The sequence below is a fragment of the Schistocerca americana genome, chromosome 8, assembly GCF_021461395.2.
Source record: "Schistocerca americana isolate TAMUIC-IGC-003095 chromosome 8, iqSchAmer2.1, whole genome shotgun sequence".
NCBI lineage: Eukaryota > Metazoa > Arthropoda > Insecta > Orthoptera > Acrididae > Schistocerca > Schistocerca americana.
The window spans coordinates 250,701,454-250,727,858 of NC_060126.1; the positions used below are offsets into that span (position 1 = coordinate 250,701,454).

Consider the following 26,405-nt stretch of genomic DNA (forward strand, 5'->3'; position numbering starts at 1 on the left):
TGGGTTTTAAGGGAGAGGGTAAGGAGTCATTCCAATCCCAGGAGCGGAAAGACTCACCTTAGGGGGAAAAAAGGACGGGTATACACTCGCACACACACACATATCCATCCACACATATACAGACACAAGCAGACATTGTGTCTGTATATGTGTGGATGGATATGTGTGTGTGTGCGAGTGTATACCCGTCCTTTTTTCCCCCTAAGGTAAGTCTTTCCGCTCCTGGGATTGGAATGACTCCTTACCCTCTCCCTTAAAACCCACTTCCTTTCGTCTTTCCCTCTCCTTCCCTCTTTCCTGATGAGGCAACAGTTTGTTGCGAAAGCTTGAATTTTGTGTGTATGTTTGTGGTTGTTTGTGTGTCTGTCGACCTGCCAGCACTTTCATTTGGTAAGTCAAATCATCTTTGTTTTTAGATATATATTTCCTACGTGGAATGTTTCCCTCTATTATAACCATTTACTTGAAACAGACGGACATGTCTGGGTAATGTAAAATATTTGAGTTAACTAAGGCATCTTTGGAAGTGGGACACATTAGTGACCCCAGCAGGAGTATGATTCCTGTATGTAGGTCAGTAAAGGTCCAAATACAACTTTGTTACCTTCTGCATAAAATCTATATTTTTAGCCAAGTTCGGAGTCATTGTTGGAGTGCAGATAGGTCTAGTGATGACAAACCATGCTAATTATGAGATATAATGTGACAAAGTTTTGCTTTACACAAAAAAATGTTGATTGCACTTCATGAAAGAAATTTAGACTGCAAAGTTCAACTTGTAAGAATATAAATCTGCAACAATGGTGGGTGGATGACATGCAAGTTGGTACATCACCAAACCCATCAGTTCCCAGTGTGATTAAAATGTGGAAACATTAAAACCAACTTTATACATCATTAGTAAAGGATAGTGACATCATTTCCAATAAATAAAACATACATAAGGTCAGAAAAAGGTCACAGTTTTTTTTTTTTTTTTTTTTTTTTTTTTTTTTTACCAGACAGCGAAGTCATCAGTCTCATTGGATTAGGGAAGGACAGGGAATGACGTCAGCCGTGCCCTTTCAAAGAAACCATCCTGGCAGTTTCTTGGAGTGATTTAGGGAAATCACGGAAAACCTGAATCAGGATGGCCGGATGTGGGATTGAACTGTCGTCCTCCCGAATGCGAGTCCAGTGTGCTAGCCACTGTGCCACCTCGCTTGGTTATTACTATCTAAAATTTACAACAAGCAAATAAAATGGCATGTTTAAAGTATGCAAGATGACAGAAGGTAGATAAAAGTCAGGAGATGATATGTGTCTCAGTTATTTATTTATTTTTTTAGCCGACAGTCAAAAATATGTTATGAATGTTATGTGTTTACAAAGGAACTTGATGTATTTAGATTTAGGATCAAGCATAATGAATTAATTTATTGTATACCCTTGGATAGACATATCTGATGCAAGCGCTCCTCTTAGCAGCTGTAAATACCTTCCTCAGCTCAGGATGTAATTAGTTTCATATATGGGGATGTTCACATTATATCCACTGCTGTTGGCTTCAACCATGGTCTTTGATTTCAAGTTGGGGAGCCATCACTGTACATAATGATGCTGTAATTGCCAATACATGACAAAATGATTTCTCCTGTCTGATCATTTATATAGCAATGCTATGCTGTGCGATGGAGCTCCATCCTGTTGGAAAATGAAGTCCTGGGAATCTTCCATAACTTGAGGGAACAGCCATTGTTCCAACATGTCCAGGTATGTGATTCCTGCTACAGTTCTTTCTGCAATGAAAAATGGTCCATAAACCTTTGTATGGGATATGGCGCAGAACATGTCGATCTTCAGTGAATCTCTTTCATGTTGCAATGGTGAATGTGAATTTTCCAAACCAAATATGTGAACATTGTGTCTTTTGACTTGTTCAATAAGGTAGAATGCCACTTCATCGCTAAAAATTACACACTATTGAAACACGTTATCATCCATCTTTGCAAGCACATAACCACAAAATGCAAGATGCTTCTCTTTGTCATTGGGGTTGAGAGCCTGCACAAGTTGTAATCGGTAGGGCTTGTACAGCAAACGCCATCTCAGACCTTTCCATACAGTTGGCTGGGGTAGTCAAAGTTCTCGACTGGCTCTATTGGTAGACTTACTGAGACTGAGCAAAAAACTTTCTTGCATCTGTCAGTCATCATCATCTGACACACGCGGTCGGCCTGTGCTTTTCCCTTTGCACACGCTCCCAGTCTGTATAAATTGCTTAAACCCTTGGCTAATGCTTTTGTGATTTTGTGGTTGAATACCTAACTTGTTGCAAAATGCCCACTGCACTACAATTTGCAACTCGCTTTTTGCGAACTCAAGAACACAGAAAACCTTGTGCTCCACAGTCACCATCTCACTCACAACTGGCAGTGAAACAGAAAGACAGCCCTATTGCCATGTAAACTCTACTGGCCACTTCTGAAATGATCACTGCTTGCCTGCCACTGCCTGCCAAAAACTTTGAAACTTCCTGTTTTTATTAGTATAAAGCTTATTCATTTTGGATTTGTACTTGAATATGTACAAACTTTTGAAAATGGCTCCATCATTTACAATTATCCTGTATTTCAGCGAGTTTTTGTCACTTATTATTATTATGTTCATGTCATCTGAGAACAACATAATTTTGGTAGCAATATTTGAACTCTTTACATCATTTATATAAAGCAAGAATAACAAGGGACCAGTAACACTGCCCTGCAGGATGCTGACTATTTCACTTTTTTTTTTTTTTTTTTTTTTTACATCTGAAACCAACCTGATTTTCTGGTCATTATAATCTAAGATGATTTCTACAACCTGAGTTCTGTTTTGAAGGTAAGATTGAAATCATTCCCACACAACTCCTCTTATTCCTATTACCTCTACCTTGCTTAACAAAATCTGGTGATTTACTGTATCGAAGGCTTTCAAAAGATCTAAGTTAATTCCTACTACACATTTTTTATTGTAAAGATTTGTGACAATCTCTTCAGCATAGGCACAGATGGCTGATTTTGTGCTGTGGCCTGAATAGATGCCATGTTGATTGCAGTCCAGAAGTTTGTATGCATCTAAGTAATTTACGAGACTGATTTTCATAGATGTCTCTAAATGATTTTCATAGGTGTCTCTAAAATTTTGGAGAATGATTGGAGAAGGGAATCTGGTCTGTAATTTTCTACCTTATATCGATCTCCTTTTTTAAACAGAGCTCTAACCTTTCAGATTTTCAACCTCTGTGGAAACACCTCTTTGCTGAATGACAAACTGGCAATATGCACCAGGGGCTTTATAATTTGTTGGGCAACTTTTTTAATTAGTGACACAGGCATTTCATCCAAACCTGTAGACATTTTTTGTTTTAGACTCTTCATCACCTTTAATACTTCATTTTCATTTGTGGGTGTTAACATGATACTACTGTCTATTTTTGAAGCTGTTAATTGCTTATGTTTGATAAAGTTTTTGCCTAATGATAAAGGTACACTTAAAAACAGTTAGTAATGTAATTTAATCAGAATTTCATCTTTTAATTCAATATTTTCACTATCTTTGAGTACTATTTCCTGATCCATGAGGCTCTTACCCATTTCCCTTTTCACTATTTAGTGAAAAGGGAAAGTAGTTCTTGATTTATTGCCTGAGTTTCTTACTTAGTAATTTTGCTTTTGTAATTACCTTTCTATATATTTTTTGTAGTTTATTGTATTTTCTTTAAACTTGTGGTCAGTACAACTTTTCAATTTAGAATTAAGCATTTTCATTGTCCTGGAGGAATTTCTAATACCTGTCATAATCCAGGAAATGCTCTATAAGTTTGTTCCAACAAGTTTTTTTTAGGAAAACACATATCAAATTTTAAAATAAAGAGGGAAGAGAAAACATTATATGCAGCACTTGTGTTTGTTTTTAACAATACTTCTACCCTTGACTGGTTATACAGTGTAGTTATGAAATGACAGCACCTGTTAAAGGAGAAAGTTCTTTTGTACATTTGATGTGAAGCATTTTTGTCAGTGTGGCTGTGAGAATTTTAAGGATTAGTGTATTGTGATCAGATACTCCTAGGTTGACATTAATTCCTATATATGGCTCCTATATTTGTAAATAAATTATCCATGAGATTTTCTGAAGAGTTTGTTACTTTTGTAGTGCTAGTTATATGTGCATACAAGTTGAAGCTCTGTAGAACATTCAGGAATTGATCTTTAGTTGCACTTTCGGTTAACAAGTTGACATTAAAATCTCCACTATAATTATTGCTGTTTTTTTAATCATGTAATATGTTGAGCAACGCCTCTAGCATATTTCTAAATATTTCAGGATCACAACATTGTCATCTGTACACTGACATTATTATTAATTTACTCTTTTGCTTACTCAAGTGTACTGCTGTGACCTCAAAATGTTTTTCTTCACTCATAGATTCAGCTACAGACAAGTTTTTAACTTTTACTCCATGTTTTACATAAATGCAACCACAATGTCTTTTTTCCTTTCTGCAGTAATTACTGACTAAATTATTTAGGGAAATACTAATGTTCACTAGTTCATAACCAATGTTCTTCAACACAAATAAAGTCTATATTAGTTTCACTGGCTGTAATCTCAAGTTCTAATATTTTATTTTTAATACACTGTATATTGAGGCTCATTATTTTTAAATGATTAAAAACAGCTTGAGAGGAGTTTGTAGTTATGCTGTCTGATGTCACCAGCTGTTCCTTGTTGAGGCTGCATACTAAAAATCCTTAAGAATTACACGTCTCCTGCTCCTTGCATTTCTTACCTGTAGAGGTGCTGCAATTCTTGAGGTTGCATCTGATGTTGTAGCTAATGTTTCTGTGGATGATGGAATTGTTTCTGAATCTAATGTTTCATTGGATGATGGGGATGTTGCCAGTTTTGATGTTGGATCTGTTACTGCAGCTAATGTTTTGGAGGATGCTGGAAATTTTGCTGAAGCTGTAGTTTCATTGAAAACTTGAACTGTTGATGCCACTGGAGTTTCAAAGGATGGTGGTGCCACTGTTGAAGCTGATAATTGATGCTCTGATGATCATCATTTGGCTACTGCTGTGGCTGATGTCTGTGTGGCAGTTTGTAGCACTGGTCTTGGCTCTGTTCTTCCGATTGCTGGACTAGTCACTGACGCTAGGCTTGCTGTTCAAACTGCTGCAGACAGTGATAAGTCTGCAGCTGATGGAGATGGTTCAGCTGTTATTGATGATTTTGAAACCACTGATGGGTTGTCTGTTGTGGCTGCTGTAGTGGGAGACAATTCAGATGCAGATTCAGATTGTTTTACTTCATTTAATGTTGAAGATTCATCTATTTTACCAATGATTGAGGGACATCGGTCCTTTCTGATTCTACTGACACTGATGCTGTAGTAAGTTCTTTATCAGACAGGGTGATAACGTGTTGCACTACTTTACAGTCGTTGATAGCATTCAATATTTCAGTACAGATGGTTTCTTTCCCTTTCATGTTTCTGTGAAGACCATGCTTTGTAAAATGTTCTCTGCAATCAGTGTTTATCCTTCTACCTGTAGCCTTAGAATAACCTCTACATATCTTGGCAAAAAGTCTGTTGGTAATAATAATCTCAGTATTTATGCACAAGTTTTCCATGAGAGCAAACCTATGAGGAATACTGACAATGAAAAATTTAACTTCAGGCATTTTGCAGATTATTTCCTGTAAAATTTTCATGGTGTGTCTAGTTTCATTGTGGTGTGTCTAGTTTCATTGTGGTTTTTTGTGTAGAAATTGCAGTTAGGAATACATACTCATTTGAAACTAGACACGCCATGAAAATTTTACAGGAAATAATCTGCAAAATCCCTGAAGTTAAATTTTTCATAGTCAGTATTCTTCATAGGTTTGATCTCATGGAAAACTTGTGCATAAATACTGAGATTATTATTGCCAACAGACTTTTTGCCAAGATATGTAGAGGTTATTCTAATGCTACAGATAGAAGTATAAATACTGATTGCAGAGAACATTTTACAACCACCTATCAGAGATTTTTTTACAGCTGTTTAAAACTTCACGTAGTGGAGTTCATGGTTTGATTATGCCTGTTACCTCAAATCCTGTTTTATTAGTACTCATAATTTCAACTATACTTCTTCCATGGCTGTCTGCAAGAAAAAAGGTTTCACGTCTATTTTCCAGTGCATAGTGTTTGCTTTGTTTACAAATAGGACTATTTGTTTTGCTTCGCAGCCTCAATTAAGCATTGATCATGGAACAGTCCATATGGATGGTAGTACAGTTCAACAGTTCTTCCTTCTCTGTATTACTTTCAAGAACACTAAACTTATTACTTAGGTCTATAGTGAGTTCTGGGGTTTTTGTTATAGGTCGTGCACTGTTTTTTTATCTGACACTGGAGAACTCATGTTGGCTAGATTTTAAAGAATGACTCACTCTTCTTACTAAGTGTATTTTCTCACAAAATCAAGCTCTTTCCTAAGTGCATGATCTACAATCACTTTGCAAACCTGCACTGTACATTTCAATGGCACTGTTCCAACCATTACATTCCCTACCACAGCCACACTTATTTTGAACTTGCATTGATGAGAAACAATAGGTGTGACACCATTTGTGAATGAGGTTGCAAATTCTTGATCCATTTAACACAATTTCATGGCACATAGTACACTTCACTGACAAAATATGATCACAATTTACAGACCAATTTGAGACTACATGTATACTCACTGCCATCTAACAACTGATTTCATGCTCATGTATGGAGTTGTTTGCTGCATATTGCTCAATGTTTTTTGCGTAAAAATTGAAGTTTGGAATACATACTCACTTGGAACTGTCAGTATAACTCATTTCTTGAATAGCTCAAAGCACTGGATCCTTTTGTGACTCTTGTTCATTATTCTGACATCTTGTTTTTGCAGTTTGAACACATTTTCCACATTCTGAGCATTTGTACCTCATAATATTATGCCATAACTGATGTTGGAATGTATGTGTGCATTGTACATTATGTGATCAAAAGTATATGGACAACTGGCTCCCACTGCTTTTGAGCAATATGCTTTCCATTCTAGCCAAGTGGTTGGTCATAACAAAATAATTATTGCTCTAATTATGTGATGCTGTAGTTAGAAGTACACAGTATATAATAATGATATCACAGCACAGGCTAAAGAATGTTAGTTGGGTGGCAGCAAATTGAATGAAAGGGACTGTGCCCAAAAGTATCTGAATGATCTGACAGCATCACACCTGTGTATACGGCACTTATGTGGTATATACGCCAGCATAGCACCACCATTACACCTGCATAACACCTGTGTATAATAGTAGTAGTAGTAGTAGTAGATGACATTCTATTAAGTACGATACCATAGTGAAGTCCACGTGATGAGCCAGTGCCTGGAGTTGCTGTGTTATTAGAAAGTAATGTCCGTTGCCTAGACATGATTAGCCTTCATTCTTGTCTGATACTCTGTCTATAGTGTAGTTTTACGTTGTATCATGACCCTGGAGAAAGGTTCTTCAATAATTTTAGTACGATGGCCAGTTTGGACTTAGCCGCTCATCGTTGTAAGTCATGTTTTGTGTGTTTGTACATATTACACCACTTATAAACAGGCGCGAATTCAAGGAGTGTGTCATGTGGGTAACTATCCCCTCCAAAGGACAATGCAATAAAAACACTTAAAAATTGAAATTTCAGAACGTTTTGTTAAACTTATGGAAAATACTACACAAAGAAAACCAAGTGTCGCGATAATGGCAAGGAATTCCAGTTTTTAGTGGCTTGCTGAGGGCTAGCCCACGTGGATAGGTCTACAGAAAATACGCCAGCCATCCAAAGGCTGACCACAGTTGTTGCAAACAACAAATCTGCGTGCTCGGGAGTACAAGGAAGGTGAGTAATGAGAGAGAGAGATAGAGAGAGAGAGAGAGAGAGAGAGAGAGAGAGAGAGACCTCGCACTAAGAAAATATGAACAGAAAGTTCAAACTTCCCCAAAGGTAGGTGGGAACTACTGAACCAAAAAATATTATCTCCGTTTACACGATTCTCTAATTGCACACTTGTGTTCACAGTCGTAAGAGAGTGAAATACTGGTAAGGGTGAGTGCACTCTTCGGTTTTAAATAGTGTAAATTACTCCGCTGGCAAAGTTATGAAAGTCTGTTGCTATTTTAGTTCTTAAAATTGCACTACACGTGTACACGTCAAAATTTTTGGCAAGCGCTTCCTAAATTATATGCATTTAAATTTGAATTGCGCTATATAGACGTACTGAGCGCAGACGGAAATAAATTAATGCATCAGAAAATTTTGTATTTATTGGTACTGCTGTTATAATAAATTCCAGGCATCTGTGGCGTATCAAAACTTGGGCTAATGGAAAATTATATGTGAAAGGGGCCTCTACGCAGTATCGGTACATCAACGGAACACACTGGAAGGGGTACAGACGTCACTGTTATTCCCTATTCCTCGAATAGGGATGACAGAGGTTGAAACGTATCGTACAAACGATGTATTTTTATTATTTTTCACGAAGAAACCCTCATCCTATAAGAACTTTTGTATCACAAAATGTCTAAGTTGTATCGAAGATCGAATAACGGATGTCAATTAGAACTCAGTCAATATGCATAAAGCTTAATAAGCAATTTTTTTTGTGTAAAACAAACACCACCTTAGGAAGCGTGGACCACCTCTTCTGGCTGCTTTTGTTTCTGACTGAGGCATTAAGAGGTACGTGTTGTCCTGTCTGTGTAATATGTCATTTATTCAGTAATAACTGTTTTATCCACATTATCCATAGTTGCTGATGTCTGCCTTCAATGTAGAAACCTTTTTTCATTACCATATTAATTTTATTCTGGTGATTTCATGCGTTCCAGGAGATGTGTCAGCAAATAGTGCAAACATTGATTGAGGGCAGAACGGCTGATTGCCTATCACACCGGGTTGTTTAAACACCGTAATCTCAACTAGTCGAACCTGTAGATTTATTTTTACGAATCGGAGTTAATACTGATTACTACCTTTTACGTGTAAGTCCATGTAGTATTTTCATCGTCAACGAGCCTTCAAACAATGATGTTGTTCAATAGCCACGAGGGGGATGGGGGGGAGGGGGGCGGAATACGTCAAAACCTCATGATGAGCGGTGGTATGGCATTTAATGACAGTGATTCAGTCCAATAGAAAATTTAGTTGTACTTTAATGCGCGTCATATTATTAACGACATCGCGCCATCGCATTTGTAGTGTGTCTTTCCTGAGGTAAATAATTTCAGCAAGATTTATAGTTTTCTTACTTTTATCTGCCAGAAAGGAAAGATACGTTACAAGGTGAAACATACTTTGCAAGTCACTATAAATTACGAATGAACGGTAAGTCCCACCAAAACAGCATACTGGATCCACATCTGGTTTCAATTCAGTGTAATTATTAGGTTCTCCCTGATTCACTGCCATCTATGCTTATCTTCAGCTATCGTACGTTTATTTCCGCATTGCATGAGGACTCAACAGTCTGGAAATGGTGTCACACGATTTCATGTTACTGGTGAAACCACGGTAAAACTTTCTTAAAACACTAAATAAAAGGTTATGACAAAATTTCACGTCTAGTTTGCAAAATATCGTGGTGCTAAATTACAACAGCTGCAGATTTTAAGACAATCCGAAGATCGCGATGTTAATAGTCTCGTTTCTACTACAGGTCTGTTTAACCCCAGTGTATTAACTAACTTTTGCTTAACCTTGGTGTTTAATAGTTAGCTAGAAGTCATCAGTGCAACTAAACAATAGTCTATGTGCAGTTTATACCATGGGGTATGATAGTACTTAGTGCGCATAATTCTTGATGATGTCTTCTTGTTCATCGCCTCTCTGTAACGATTATTGATGTAGATAGCCGGGCAGTGTGGCTGCGCGGTTTGAGGCGCCATGTCACCTATTGGGCGGCCCCTTCCGCGGGGTGTTCAGGTCCTCCCTCGGTCGCGCGCGCGCGCGCGCCTGTGTGTGTGTGTGTGTGTGTGTGTGTGTGGGGTGCACGCGCGCTCTATGTTAGTTTGAGGTAGTTTAAGTAGCGTGTAAGTCTAGGGACCGATGCCCTCAGCAGTTTGGTACCTTAGGAACTCTCACACATTTGATATTACTATTTAAGCTCTTGATTTACGCGCCTCTACATATAATTATGTGGGCTCTTCTGCTGTTACGTAGGGGAGAGGTATTTGTAGAGGGATGAAGATTCTTTCCTTCACATTATGCCTCGGTCATAAAACAGAGACCTAAGGTTCTCGCGCGTTCTGATAACAGTGGCGTCGTAATTTATTACGAAATATTTTATACTTACTTTGAAGTGAATTTTCTCAAGAACTATCTTCTTCCAAGACGAAGTATCTCGAAGAGAAATGACCTCTTCCCTGCTAACCGGCATGGATTATGAAAACATTGAGCGTGCGAAATCATTCTTCCGCCTTTCTCACATGCCTTTCTGAAAGCATGGGTCGAGGGAGTCAGGGGTATTTCTTGACTACGGGAAAGTATTTGGCTTCGAACCAGACCTACAATTATATCGAAAGTAGAATCATATGAGGCATCAAGTGAAATTTGTGACTGAATAGAGGACTTCTTGGCAGGGAGGACCCAACTTGCTATCTTGTATGGCGAGGACTAACAGATGTTGTATATTAATGATCTTGTAAATGCGCAAATATTCAGTCAGATATTGATAAAATTCCAAAGTGGTGCAAATAATGATAACTTGCTTTGAACCCTCTGTAGTGTTAAACAGTACACTTCGCAGTACAGCAAAACGTAGTATACTACGAATAAAGTATCAATGAAGCACAACTGCAATCTGTCAGTTCGTACAGTTAGCTGGCAGTCAATCCATCACACACATTTCAGCCTTTCTAAATCTGCGCAAGTCAACAGTCGGTGAAGTGACTGTGAAGCGGAAATACAAAGGAACAACCACAGATGAATCAATAGCAGGCAGACAGGAACCGTCGAGCATAGTGGAGGGTGGCTCTAACAAAGCTCATAAATTCAACGGAAGGAACCCCTCTTGCTCCAAAGTGCTATCTGCAATCCAGCTAGCTCACGTACTGTGCGCAGGGAGTACAACTGATGAAGTTTGGTTTGTGGGGCACTCGACTGCGCGGTCATCAGCGCCCATACAGAGTCACAATTTTTACACAGTGCAATCTAGCGACTGTCACGAATGGTGGTGGTGATGAAAATGATATGATGAGGACAACACAAACAGTATCCTGGCAGAGAAATCCCCCAACCCAGCTGGGAATCGAACCTGGGCCCCTATGATTCAGAGGCAGCAACGGTAGCCACTAGACCACGAGCTGCGGACGCAGGGAGTACAAAGAATGGGATACAGTGGTCGAGCAGCTCGTCTTAAGCCTGACATTTCTGTAGCCAGTGCTAAGCGGCGCTTGAGGAGGTACGAAGAGTGACACCACTGGACAGTGGTTGACTGGTATCGAGTGATCTGGAGTGATGAAACACGTCAAACCATGTGGCAGTCCAGTGGAAGGGTTTGAGTTTGGCGAAAGCATAGAGAACTATCTGCCGCCATGTGTAGTGCCGATAATGAATTACGAAGAAGGTGTTATGTACTGAGCCGTGCGTGGCTCATTTTCGTGCCATCTATTATGTAACGTCTTATTTTACCATACGGCCGCCTCGTCACTTTGAATTTCAGTTACTGGTGTCACTGAATTACTGTCTTGCCTGCCCATGAGTGGCAGCAGCAGCGCGTATCGATATTTGCCCCGCCGTATTATCTTTGCTGGACGGCTATTACTTCCTGGTCGTGTTGTGTCGTGGAGAGAGATCGGACCTGGAGTAGGAGCGCGGCAGAGGTGCAGTCGGGGACGGAGCGCTAGGTAGGCGCGGACAGCCAGTACTAGCCGACAACTCGCGACACAGGATGAACTGGCCGACGAACGGAGATGGCAGCGGGATCGACCGTTGATCGGTCGTTCAGTTGGTCCCCGCTTTCGGCGACGTGTGTTTGGTCTTTTGACCGCTTCTGGGCCTCGTCACTGGGTCATCTTGCTGGACGTGGCTCGGTTCCTTCTTGTGCGGAGACGTCGTGGCCGATGCATGATTGGGTCCGAGCCAGTGTGCCCGGATCACCGTGTCTCCCAGTTTCCCGAAGGACAGCGGACGCACATTGTTTGAATGCCAACGACCTTGGTTGGTTGTTGGTCAGACGTCGTGTGTTTCGCCACCGACCGTCCGTCGGGTTTGTGTGAGTGTCCGCCGGTGAGTTGTTCATCAGTGATTCGTTCTACGAGTATTCGAGTTTCTTGTGGCAGTGTTTCGTGCAACACTGTGTACCTTGTGTCAGTTCGACTGAGCAATGCTTTAAATGCTGTAATGCTGTCTGCGTACTGCAGTAGCCAGTTGGTCGGTTGAGACAGAGCAGCGAGTGAGTGTTTTCTTACCGTGTTGATGCTGTCCGCCACGGCGTGTAGTTCCACAGCCGTCGCGATGTTCATGTATGTCAGTAGTTATTGTGCCTGGCTTATTAACAAACCAATATTTGAAGACGTGTGTTACTGGTATCTTCGCCTCACTGGCAATTTGGTTGTAGTGTTCTGGGTCCGGTCACCGAAATCAGGTAGTTGCTTGGTTCGTCGGCTGCCTGGCGGTTGGGTTGCCCTCCGATTTAGAGATTGTTGGTCAGGCTGGTCAGGCTGCCTGCCTGCCTGCCTGCCTGCCTGCCTCGCCTAAACGTGTGTTGGTGTTACAATTCCAGACCGACCCTTGGAAACTTCTGAGCGCCGTTCCGAGTCTGTCACATAGTAACTTCCCTGTTTGAGTTATTTGGTTGATGTGCGGCCTTCAGCCGAGTTTTTATATATCCTGAATTAATGTTCCTGTCTTGCCCTTTAGAGATAAGCTTGTTATTCCTTATATGGGGCTTTCAGCCGAATTTTACATCAGATCTTTTAAGGCCTTAACCCGTTAAATTGTTTTGTTGATGTGTGGCCTTAAGCCGAGTATTAATATCACTTAAATTAATGTCCTTGTCTTGCCCTTAAGGCATGAGATTGTTATTCTTTATTTGTATGAAATGTTTTAAGATAAGGCCTTCTGCCTTTTGATTGAAACTCCTCTTATTGCTTAATATGCGACCTCCAGCCTAGTTCCATTAAAATTAAATTGCTAAGGCCTTCAGCCGATTAGATTGAAGATTTAGAAAATATTCTTGGGCGAAACCTCCAGAAGAATCTTGTATTTCAGTTTTGCTTAGGCCTTGTGTCTTGGATTTTCAATGTGGCCTTCGCCGATCTAAAGTCAATCAAAGGAAGTCTATTAAAGTTTTGTAATATTGTGTGTTGATAAATAAAGTTTGTATGTTGAGTGCAACTGACAGGAACTCATTTTGGCCCCTTTCCACAACCTAATCCGCTCTGACCTGCTAGCCCAGGCATTTCATGCATAGAGGTGTTTTTTGTGGTTAGGATGTGATCAGTTATTGCACTTACGAAAAGGCTAAATGCCGAAGGGTATAAAACCATTTTGCGGCACTGTGTACTGTACACAGAAGAAGAACAGTTCGCGGACTGCTTGTTTGCAATGCTTATTTATACTAGGACAACAATGCACTTAATCGAAAAGCAGCATCTCTGAGGCAAAGATTTCTTGGCAGCAACATTCCTGAAATGGACTGGCCTGCTCAGGGTCCCGATCTGAAACCAGTGGAACACGTTCTGAATGAATCAGAACGTCGACTTCATTACAGATCGTAGCGTACAACGTCACTATTTTCTCTGGTTTTGGCTCTGGAATAAAAATAGGTTACCATCTCTCCAGACGTTTAGACCCATCACTGAAACTGTTCTCAGCAGAATTCAATCCATCAAAGGTGCAGTGAGCACACACCTTATGTTAATGACCAGTAAGAGGTTCAAATGGCTCTGAGCACTATGGGACTTAACATCTGAGGTCATCAGTCCCCTAGAACTTAGAACTACTTAAACCTAACCAACCTAAGGACACCACACACATCCATGCCCGAGGCAGGATTCGAACCTGCGACCGTAGCGGTCGCGCGGCTCCAGACGGACGCGCCTAGAGCCGCTCGGTCACTCCGGCCGGCCCAGTAAGAGGTGTCTGGATTCTTTTTACCAGATAGTGTTTAAGACCCTTTTGCAAAATACTGACAGAATTATTTACAGAAGAAAGGAGAAGCTGGCAGAAGCCGACCTCAGGGAAGATCAGTTTGGATCCCAAAGAAATGTAGGAACACGAGAGGGAAGACCCTGTGACTTGGCTTGGAAAATAGGTTGCAGAAAGGCAAACCTACGTTTCTGGTATTTGTAGATTCGCAAAAAGCTTTTGATAATACTGACTGAAAAACACTCTTAAAGTCTGAAGACAAGAGGAAAAAAATACAGGAAGCGAAATGCTATCTACAACTCGTACATTATCCAGACTGTAGGTTTGAGATACGAAGATCTTGAAGTGTAGGCAGTAGCTGAAAAGGGAGAGAGACTGGTTGGAGCCATTCTTCAATGATATTCAATCTGTGCACTGAGCAAGCAGTAAAGGAAATCGAGGAGAAATTTGGAAATGAAATTGAAGTTCATGAATAATAAATAATAAGTTAGCTGCTTACTGAAGACACAGCAAACGACTTCGAAGGGCAGTTGAACCTCCTGAAAATGGTTTATGAGATGAACACCAACAAAAGTATAACGAAGGTAATGTAACGTAGCTGAATCAAATTAACTGATTCTGTGGGAATAGTTCTGGGAAACAAGACACTAAAAGCATTATACGATTTTGCTATTTGGGCAAAAAAAAAAAAAAAAAAAAATACCGATAATAGCAGAATTAGACTTTTACAGAAGTGAAACGTGGAGGATACGTAGTTCAGACAAGATGGTAATAGCTTTTGAAATGTGGCAGTATAGAAGAAAGTTGAAAGTAAGAAGGGTAAATCAAATAACTAATGAGGAGGTACTCAAACGATTTGGGAAAAATGAAATTGAAGACAAATGGCTCTGAGCACTATGGGACTTAACTTCTAAGGTCATCAGCCCCCTAGAACTTAGAACTACTTAAACCTAACTAACCTAAGGACATCACACACATCCATGCCCGAGGCAGGATTCGAATCTGCGAGCGTAGAATTGAAGACACTTTGTTATATAAAGGGACTGCTTGTTAGGACATACATTAAGGAATCAACAAATCGTCAGTTTTGTGTGGAGGCAGCGGTGAAGGGTAAAACTGCACTGGGAAACCAAGACTTGAATACTATATGCAGGTTGAAATGGAGGTAGTTTGTTGTAGTTATTCGGATGTGAAGAAGTTTTCACAGGGCAGGAAAGCATGGAGAGATGCATCGAACCAGTCTTCGGACTGAAGACCCCAACAGCAGGATTAAGCTAACAGTTTAGTAACGCAGAAGACAATTTAACGCCCATACAGTTTGGGAAGACCAGTCCATAGAGAATACGTTTCTTTTATTTCTTTAAATTTTATTTTACGCTTCGAGTTCTCTAGGTGCAAACTGAGGAGTAAATGTCGTGTGACTAGGGCCTCCCGTCGGGTAGACCTTTTGCCGGGTGCAAGTCTTTTGATTTGACGCCACTTCGGCGGCTTGCGCGTCGATGGGGATAAAATGATGATGATTGGGACAACACATTACCCAGTCCCTGAGCGGAGAAAAATCTCCGACCCAGCCGGGAATCGAACCCGGGCCCTTAGGATTGACATTCTGTCGCACTGACCTCTTTTTAAGTCTCATTTTGTTCGTTGTGTCTACTCGGGGCGGACGTCGCAAGACACCCGTTTCAGCTCGTCGTTGATCCATTAACTCAGTTTTTTTATTACAGAGGGCAGTTAACCCTCTGTCCGAACACGCTGAAGTACCGTGCCGGCGTCACTCAGCTACTGGGGGCGGACAACTGAAGAGTAAATGTTCATGGTCGTGGGAACGAGTCAATACAAGAAATTATCAGAGATAAAACAAAATGTAGACGAATCCTATGCAGATGACAAGCTGCGACTATATATTACCATAATCAACAATATAACACAGACATTCTTAATTTTTTTCCAGAAACTCCTGGACAGAATAGAAGGAACGATCCATGAGGGAATTCTCCAATTTAGACTTAAATGTACCAGGATTTCTGCTAAGATTTTTTAATTTTTGTAGTAGCTTACAGAAAATTAACGCACCTGAATTCTTTCTGCAGAGGAGGTAAGGAGGTGCAATCCAAATGCCGATTGGTTTTCTGCCCAGTATTTAACTGAAAGAAAGCTGATCGTTGAGAATAACCTCACATTCTTAACAAACGACATGAAGGAAAATAGATATTGAGAAGCCACTGTCAGAATTCCCAGATCCCTGGAAAGGTTTCGAAAAGAGGTTCGCGAACTTACACGAAATATTGCTTGACCTGCCCGTTTCTGAGCCAAAAATCGCCTTTGTGAATTGGAAGAGTTAACCCAGAAGATAATGCTGGATACCCTAAGTGAACTGAAATAAGCAAAGTAGACTAATTTTCGGATTGCACCCTCGCTTATTGCAGACGCTGTTCTAATAGTAAATATAGCAGCATTCAGCTTTTGAACAAGATCCTGAACACGGGTTTTCCATGTCAGTTTACTATCTGTCAGAACATCTAGAAATTTGAATTGTTTTTGACTGCATCACTATTAAAAGTTTGTTTCCATGCAAGGCAATGTCTAACTGCCGGTTTCGACTGTTAGGAGAAGATTATAGGTTGCAAATATCCACGAAAACACACACACACACACACACACACACACACACACACACACACACGCACGTACGTACGTGTATCATCATATTGCTTCCGAGTATTTAGTATAATTTGAAACCTGACTCATCCTGAAGATCGTAGCTTACTGAGTGGCGATGCGATAGATGCTTGCATCAGAAGTTTGTCACGAGGATGCATCCCCATTCACCACCACAGAATAATAGACTCTCCAACTTGTTCCTGAGACTCAAAGTTTTTTAAGTCGCTTATTATTTTCCTGTGAGAAGTATCACGATCAACGTCTCACCATGCACAAGAGACCAGCAAAGTTGAAATACCAACTCCCATTACATTTACCATTAACTTCTCTTCAGGATATACGACCTACGGCATCATTGTGGACTTTTTAACAGATTGTAGCTCAGCGGATTTTATTGAAAGTCTTTGTAGTATCTCATTGCTCTCAGTTGATGGTGTTAGGCCTACTCATTGCTTAATATTTGCTTTACAGGAAGCCATCGTATAACCTCATGGTAATGTCATAATATCACTTCAGGACAAAATAAGTGTATTGGTACTAATTTCTCAGACGTTTTACATCAGTAATCTAAATGATATTGTATGTTACCTGCTACCATGACGTTTTATAACGATCTGTTATCAGTTACTATATGCATACTTACACAAATTTGTTTTCATCGTCACATGTCTCAAATAATACAGCACTGACTACATGGTCTGTGTACCACACGCCAAAAGATAAAACAACAGGAAAGATTGAAGTGTTTTATCTACCGCGAAAACAGTGGAGGCATTAAAATGTGCTAGAAAATTTTGAAACGAAATGAATAGCTATTTGTCTTATGAAAAAGAACCAACAGAACCAACAGAACAATCCTAGACGCGCTATCGACTAGCCCTGCGCCGAGTGAGTGATGGCACCAAGATCTACGGCCTTTTTGCCTTACCCGAGGAGCACTGCCAATAACAGTGGTTGCATTTTGCGGAAATACGATGTGAAATGTGTTTTCTGACCTTTATCTAAGATTAGGATCCTTTTACGTTCCGTTAACGGTGATTTTGGTTTGCATAAGTCAGGTGGCTGTCTTATTCCTTGCAGTTGCGGCTAGTCTAATACTGGTCCGTGGAGGACCGATGTACTGAGCACAAGGGTCATACATGCTTACAACAGCTGAGCAAATCTGCTGTTGTGTAATATTGCCTTGGCACTGGTCATCATATGGAATGTAGCAAATCAGATTCTGGCATGCACTTCCAGCTATTGTGGCAGTGTTATTAAGGAAGCAATAGCAATTAAATTAGCAAGTGAACTTATAAATGAAGATGGAGGTTTTCGCTTAAATTCAGGGTGGAATCCTGCTCTCTCCCTTGTTAATGAACAGAGGAACACGGTTAAAGCTACCTCGGTACTGATGACCTCAGATGTTAAGTCCCAAAGTGCTCAGAGCCATTTGAGCCATAAAGCTACCTCACTCGTTGGTTATTAATTCTCTCCCTCGATGACTTCTGATGGCGTGTGTGTGTGTGTGTGTGTGTGTGTGTGTGTGTGTGTGTGTGTGTGTGTGTTCGGGAAACAGCCCCTACTTGCTGCAGAGTTTTGCCTTGAAAATAATAGGGTGTGCACCAGTAGGCGTATCGGCGGTTATCGGCAACGTTACCCGGCTGCATTCCCGAAAGTTATTGGAACGTTGTGTGCACTGGGAGAAACTCAGATCTCACAAAGATCAGATACGCTTCGAAATCTGTGGAATAACGATGACTATCGTATAAATATTTGGCGATGTGTTTCATGGCAAATATTCCGGATTAATGATACAATGGATTTTAAAGAATAAGAAGAATTTTGCGTTGCCGCGAGTGAGATGCCACTTTTTGGGGAAATTCTTCATGATAGCTACGCAAAGCGTATTACCGAAGCTTAAAGAAGATAGTCTAGGAGGAAAATATCCCAGTTTTGAAGAGACCACCGGAAGAGCCAGATTTAAATTCCATTTAAAGTCTGTAAGAAGATACCCGTAAAGCAAGAAAATTTTCCGCAATCTAGAATGCGTTAAAAAACACTTTGTATTGTCTGTGATGATGAGTATAGGTGTTTGGTGAGCTCAGTGAGCAGAACATATAAAGCTACGCTGGATATTACAACATTCCCTGCTAGAGTAGTTGTCTGAAGTACAGGAATCAGACAGTTTATTAAAGTTGGGTTAGTTATTTCGATCCAAAGCAAAGGACACTTAACATAGCATAGTTTAATTTAAGTACTTGCATTGTTATTGGCAAACAGGATAAATAACTTAATTTTTTTCGAAAATACAAAAGCGATTAATCTGTACCATCAATATTTGCTGTTATCTCGTAATAATTATAGCATGTATACTTTTCTTGTCATTGTAGACTGAAGTGAAATTAAGACTGAATACAGTATCATGGGTTTGAGAAAGAAAGAGGAGAATTCATTTTGGCAGGGAAAGATCTTCGGAACAGAAGAAATTTACCAATGGTGTAGTGATAGTCCTTGTTATTCAGCAGAAAGACAATCTGGTTTACCAAGGAACGAACATGTTCAGACTGTAATTTAGGGGAGTTAAGGTGATATTTTGTGGGACGGGAAGAAGGTAAGAAGAAAAATAACATGAAAGTATGACAGAGTGGACTAATTTCAAAGAATCATCTGTGCTAGGCTACAATAAACGGTGGCTGCTCAGCATCACCATAGTTCACTACTTGATGCTTTTCTGCATCTATCCTTCATACGGAATAAAGTGTTGGTTTTGTTTAGAAAGTGTCATGGGTAAGTCATAGTTGGCACGCTACCTTTATTAATATTGATGAGGAATTTTACTTTTCATTTTGGAAAACGCCAGAAATAAAATCTGATATCTTGATACATTGGACTAAAGATAGGTGTATTACACCTTTGATAGTGATGTTTCGAGTAATGAGAACTTTTTGATGTAGTAGAAATGTTACATATTCAGTGGATATGATATACTGTCATAACGCGATAAACACGGGTTGGCCCGCTTATAAGATTTCATTTTTTTTTTAAATTAGTCAAGTCGTATAAATTAATTTACGGGAGCTCCACTGATCATGTAATCAATAAGACGATTCTGGTTGCGTTTATGTCTTATTGGAGTACAGTACATTTGGCTACTTTAGTATTCACTGACATCAGTGCTTAAACTATCTTAGGAAAATAATATAAAATACAAGTATTTTGACTTTTTCGAATTCCACTTCACTTCATACGTGGGCACACATTGTTGCAGCCGGCATCAAATTAAGTGCTGTCCTGCGCAGACAGACATTCAAGCTAAACTTTGTGTGTCAATTTTTGAACGAAAGATTCCATTTGGGACGCCATACACGAAAACTCTGATGGTTGTGCAGGTACATAAGGTACAGATTGCTCTGCGTTTTAAAAATAAATGAAATATCTCTTAATTAGGGTATTACTTGGTATATATGTGTATATTTCATAACTAAAAGTAATCACAGAAACAATTACATTATGAATGCTGAGCAATATTAAAACAGTATCAAAACACGGAACACACTTCTTCAAGCAACGAACACTTTTTTTTCTAGATGCATCAGGTTTACTAATTTAGTTCACTATTATCAATTTTTATATGTGAAACGGGCTTAATTGACTTTGGCAATAGTGCACATTGTCTCATTTATATGCTTCCTGAAAACTCTTATGTGAATATGAAGAAAAAGTACACATGATTTTTTTAAATTCAAATTCTGTGGCATTGTGCAATATTTACTTGATATGATTTGCAGTGCTTCTGCCGAATAAAATTTTAGTACAGTTTTGAATTGGGAGACTTTTTCCATTGGTAAAAACAAATTTCTCATGAAAAACATTTCTGGTTTCTGAGTAAAATTACTTCCTATTCATACTTTTCCTTTAAATTAGTCTTATACATTATTCTTCTGTCGGAATGTCCCTACTTTACTATTTGAGCAAAGAGTACCAACGTTCTCTCGGCGATAATCTCATATTTTAGGCGAAGTAGCCATTTCAGCTCAATATGTTAATACAGACTGGCAAAAGAATAGATATATATATAATAATGATGTTTGTTCTGCTTTCCTCCACGTTTGGCTTACTGGCTTAGTTTCAAGACTATTCGCGTTGACTTCTCTCCACAGGCTTCATGTTCACCGAAGTATTTAATTTTATGTGAAATTTCACTCTCGCTGACTCTTCACTGGCGCTCATATCCTGGAGAAAGACACGTAGTTTTTCAGCTCGCCGAGAAAAGCGAGCAGCGGTGATCGGCTGATCGGTTAAGATGAACAACATATCAGTATAACAAATGTAATCTGCGAGTGGCGGTAACATGTCCATCACTTCCGTCTCTCGGCTGTCCCGAAATGCTTTTCTATGCGCACTTTTTCCTGCGCTTGCCCACCGTATTGTGAGCAGTGCAGGAGTGAGATGATGTGAAAGGGATGAGGTTTCCACCTCACAGGCAGAGCCTGATTGGTCGCAGCGCGGGGCACAGTCTCTGGGCTGGCCAATCACGATTCGGCTTCGGGGTCGGGGTCCGTGCTGATGTTGTTGAGCAGAGTGTACGAGTCCCGGAGTATGAGCAGCCGGTGCTGGCCGTTGACGATGAAACTGCTGCCCCGGCGCAGAGTCTTTTTGCCCCTTTCCAAGGTCTCCTTCGTGAAGACGACGTTCTTGTATGTGCGCACGAACATGAAGGCTAACACTGCCAGGCCGGCTACGATGCAGCCGTAGTTCAGGATGGGTACCGCTATGTCAGCCACAGTTGTCGCCAAGAAGATCCACCGCTTAATCGGAGGCGTCAGTTCTTCAACCCCCTGTCGACAAAAACACACACATTTGAGAAGTTATAAAAAATAAGTTATAAAATACATTGAATATAAGTATCCAAACAGAGAATGAACATAGTCTACATCTACGTGATTACTCTGCTATTCACAATATAGTTCCTGGCAGAGGGTTCAATGAACCACCTTCATGCTGTCTCTATACCGTTCCGCTCTCGAACGGCACGCAGGAAAAACGAGCACTTAAATTTTTCCGTGCGAGCCCTGATTTCTCTTATTTTATCGTGATGAGTCCTACACACTGATGAGCCAAAACATTGTGACTGCATGCTAAACATCTATTATTTCGTTCCTAAGACGGATAGACATCACTTATTCTGCGCAACAGCGATCCGAAAGTTCGTGAAGGTATGTGGCATTGGATGTCTACGCACACGTCATGAAATTCGCGTAAATAACGGGTCGCTGAAACTTCCTGGCAGATTAAAACTGTGTGCCGGACCGAGACTCGAACTCGGGACCTTTGCCTTTCGCGGGAAAATGCTCTACCAACTGAGCTACCCAAGCACGACTCACGCCCCGTCCTCACAGCTTTACTTCTGCCAGTACCTCGTCTCCTACCTTCCAAACTTTACAGAAGCTCTCCTGCAGAACTAGCACTCCTGAAAGAAAGCATATTGCAGAAAAATGGCTTAGCCACAGCCTGGGGGATGTTTCCAGAATAAGATTTTCACTCTGCAGCGGAGTGTGCGCTGATATGAAACTTCCTGGCAGATTAAAACTGTGTGTCGGACCGAGACTCGAACTCGAGAACTTTGCCTTTCGCTGGCAAGTTTCTGGAAACATCCCCAGGCTGTGGCTAAGCAATATCCTTTCTATGAGGAGTGCTAGTTCTGCAAGGTTCGCAGGAGAGCTTCTGTAAAGTTTGGAAGGTAGGAGACGAGGTATTGGCAGAAGTAAAGCTGTGAGGACGGGGCGTGAGTCGTGCTTGGGTAGCTCAGTTGGTAGAGCACTTTCCCGCGAAAGGCAAAGGTCCCGAGTTCGAGTCTCGGTCCGGCACACAGTTTTAATCTGCCAGGAAGTTTCAGCGATCCGTTATTTACGCGAATTTCATGACGTGTGCGTAGACATCCAATGCCACATACCTGCCAGGAAGTTTCATAACGGGTCGCTGGTTTGCGTTCGCGGTGATGACGCCCGATAGCGATTGAGATGGGTTCCGTACGATTTACTTCAGGCAAATTTGGTCTCCGAGATATCAATATGAATTTACTATAATGCTCCTAAAACCACTGTAGCGCGGTTCTGGCTTCGAGACATGGACAATTTTACTGCAGAAAGATGACATCACTGTCGGGGAAGAAATCAAGCGTGATGGGATGCAGGTGGTTCGCAGCTGTCAGCGTGTCTTCGATTACTACCACAGGTCCCATGCAAATGCAGGAGAACGTCTCCCGTAGCATAGTACTGCTCCCAACAGCTTGCGTCCGCAGAGTGCTGCACTTTTCGAGCAGCCGTCCACCTCGATGACAGCGCTCGAGACGACGACCTCGACCTAGTGTAGCAAAAATGTGATTCACCCGAGGAGTCGACACGTTTCCGTTGATAAACGGTAGAATCCCTATCGTCCAGTGTCCACTGCCATCGTAACTGGCGATGTCGTCAGGTCAACTTATGAACACGTAGTGGTGGTCTGCTGCGGAGCTCCATGTTCAACAACATACGATGAGCGTTGTGCTGTGGAACACTTGTGCGTGTATCAGCATCCCGCACAGAAATGCCACAAGTCACCATCTATTCTACTTTACAGAGCAGACAAGCCTCCGAACCGCACGTTCTGTGTAGAGTCGTGGACGTCCAGCCAATTAGCGCCCAGTGGTGGTTTTACTGTACTCCTTCTCGCAGATCTCACGACAGTAGCACGTGGACATTCGACTATCTTCGACGTTTTTGAGATCTTCGTTCACAGGCTGTGCGTAATAATAATCTGCCCTCTGTCAAAGTTGCTTATCTCAATGGATTGCCCCCATCTGCAACCCTTATCTTCTCTAATGTGGTCCCAGTCCATGTCCGCTCCGTTCCCACACTTCTGTTACCGAGTCACGTGCCCGCAAACGCCTCCAGGCGGCATCCAACGCCGGGGTGGGCAGTGATCATAATGTTTTGGCTTATCAGTGGATTATTATGTCGTGCAAGTAGGAAGGTGGGTGCATGGAGAGGGATGGAAAATACTTTCCGATATCACAACAGTGCTTTTTGTCTTTGTCCCACGCCGCTCTTTAGGTGTTGCCTACACTGCTAGGAAAACCTACTTGACCTTTATAGATTCACAAAAAACATTTGACATGGTTAATTGGAAATTGTTATTCCGAACAATAAAGGAAATAAATCTTGATTAGAGGTACAGAAGATTAATCTGGAACCTGTGTAAAAGGCAGGAAGCAGAGATAGAAGTGAATGGTGTGAAGAGGAAAGCAAAAATAAGGAGGGGAGCAAGGCAAGGATGCCCATTATCACCATATTTGTTCAACTTATTTATTGAAAAAAACCATTGAAAAATCGAAAAGAATAACCAAAGGAATTAACGGGGAACGAATACACTGTATCCGTTTTGCAGATGATACAGTAGTATGAGTACTTGCTGACTCAGCAAAGGAAATGGAGTTTATGTTGCTAAAATTTGCCAAAATCCTAAGAGAATTTAATTTAAAAATAAATAAGAAGAAAACAAAAACTATGGTAGTAGGGAAGACAAAAGAAAATGGTAAAGTTAATATTAAACTCGAAGATGATGTTCTAGAACAGGTTGAGAACTTCTGTTATTTGGGGAGCACAATCACTGACGACAATAAATGCGTCACAGATATAGAGAGAAGAATAGCCTTGGCAAAGCAAACTTTCCGAAATAAAAGGAATTTACTAACATACAATCATATAAACCTAGAAAGTAGGAAAAAGTTTGCCAAAACTTTTGTCTGGAGTGTCTTAACACACGGATGTGAAGTGTGGACTCTGGGAAAGGCAGAGAAAGACAGACTGCAAGCAATGGAAATGTGGATATGGAGAAGAATGACGAAAACAAGCTGGGTAGATAGAAAAAGTAATGAACAGGTCTTAAGAGAAGTGAATGAGAACAGAATGCTGCTAAATTACACTCCTGGAAATGGAAAAAAGAACACATTGACACCGGTGTGTCAGACCCACCATACTTGCTCCGGACACTGCGAGAGGGCTGTACAAGCAATGATCACACGCACGGCACAGCGGACACACCAGGAACCGCGGTGTTGGCCGTCGAATGGCGCTAGCTGCGCAGCATTTGTGCGCCGCCGCCGTCAGTGTCAGCCAGTTTGCCGTGGCATACGGAGCTCCATCGCAGTCTTTAACACTGGTAGCATGCCGCGACAGCGTGGACGTGAACCGTATGTGCAGTTGACGGACTTTGAGCGAGGGCGTATAGTGGGCATGCGGGAGGCCGGGTGGACGTACCGCCGAATTGCTCAACACGTGGGGCGTGAGGTCTCCACAGTACATCGATGTTGTCGCCAGTGGTCGGCGGAAGGTGCACGTGCCCGTCGACCTGGGACCGGACCGCAGCGACGCACGGATGCACGCCAAGACCGTAGGATCCTACGCAGTGCCGTAGGGGACCGCACCGTCACTTCCCAGCAAATTAGGGACACTATTGCTGCTGGGGTATCGGCGAGAACCATTCGCAACCGTCTCCATGAAGCTGGGCTACGGTCCCGCACACCGTTAGGCCGTCTTCCGCTCACGCCCCAACATCGTGCAGCCCGCCTCCAGTGGTGTCGCGACAGGCGTGAATGGGGGGACGAATGGAGACGTGTCGTCTTCAGCGATGAGAGTCGCTTCTGCCTTGGTGCCAATGATGGTCGTATGCGTGTTTGGCGCCGTGCAGGTGAGCGCCACAATCAGGACTGCATACGACCGAGGCACACAGGGCCAACACCCGGCATCATGGTGTGGGGAGCGATCTCCTACACTGGCCGTACACCACTGGTGATCGTCGAGGGGACACTGAATAGTGCACGGTACATCCAAACCGTCATCGAACCCATCGTTCTACCATTCCTAGACCGGCAAGGGAACTTGCTGTTCCAACAGGACAATGCACGTCCGCATGTATCCTGTGCCACCCAACGTGCTCTAGAAGGTGTAAGTCAACTACCCTGGCCAGCAAGATCTCCGGATTTGTCCCCCATTGAGCATGTTTGGGACTGGATGAAGCGTCGTCTCACGCGGTCTGCACGTCCAGCACGAACGCTGGTCCAACTGAGGCGCCAGGTGGAAATGGCATGGCAAGCCGTTCCACAGGACTACATCCAGCATCTCTACGATCGTCTCCATGGGAGAATAGCAGCCTGCATTGCTGCGAAAGGTGGATATACACTGTACTAGTGCCGACATTGTGCATGCTCTGTTGCCCGTGTCTATGTGCCTGCGGTTTTGTCAGTGTGATCATGTGATGTATCTGACCCCAGGAATGTGTCAATAAAGTTTCCCCTTCCTGGGACTATGAATTCACGGTGTTCTTATTTCAATTTCCAGGAGTGTATATAGGAAGAAGAAAATCAAAAATGATAAGGCACATAATGACACAATCAGTTCCTAAAGAATGTATTTGAAGGAAAAGTTTTAGGGAAAAAACCAAGAGGCAGGCTAAGAGCAATGTATTTTAATAACTTCAAAGAAGGTATAGGGATAAAATCGTATGAAGAATTGAAGAGGATGAGAATGGAGAGAGG

The 26,405-nt window shown here is 41.6% G+C and overlaps 1 protein-coding gene across 1 annotated transcript in view; it reads right to left on the bottom strand.

Moving 5' to 3' along the window:
• Nucleotides 1-20,274: 20,274 nt before the first annotated feature.
• The window catches only part of LOC124545249 (scavenger receptor class B member 1), a 388,675-nt gene continuing 382,544 nt past the window's right edge, over nucleotides 20,275-26,405 (bottom strand). The window contains exon 10 of the mRNA XM_047124122.1: nucleotides 20,275-21,669. Within this exon, the coding sequence (XP_046980078.1) occupies nucleotides 21,364-21,669 (306 nt within the window). The 3' untranslated portion in view covers nucleotides 20,275-21,363. The remainder of the gene's footprint in view (nucleotides 21,670-26,405) is intronic.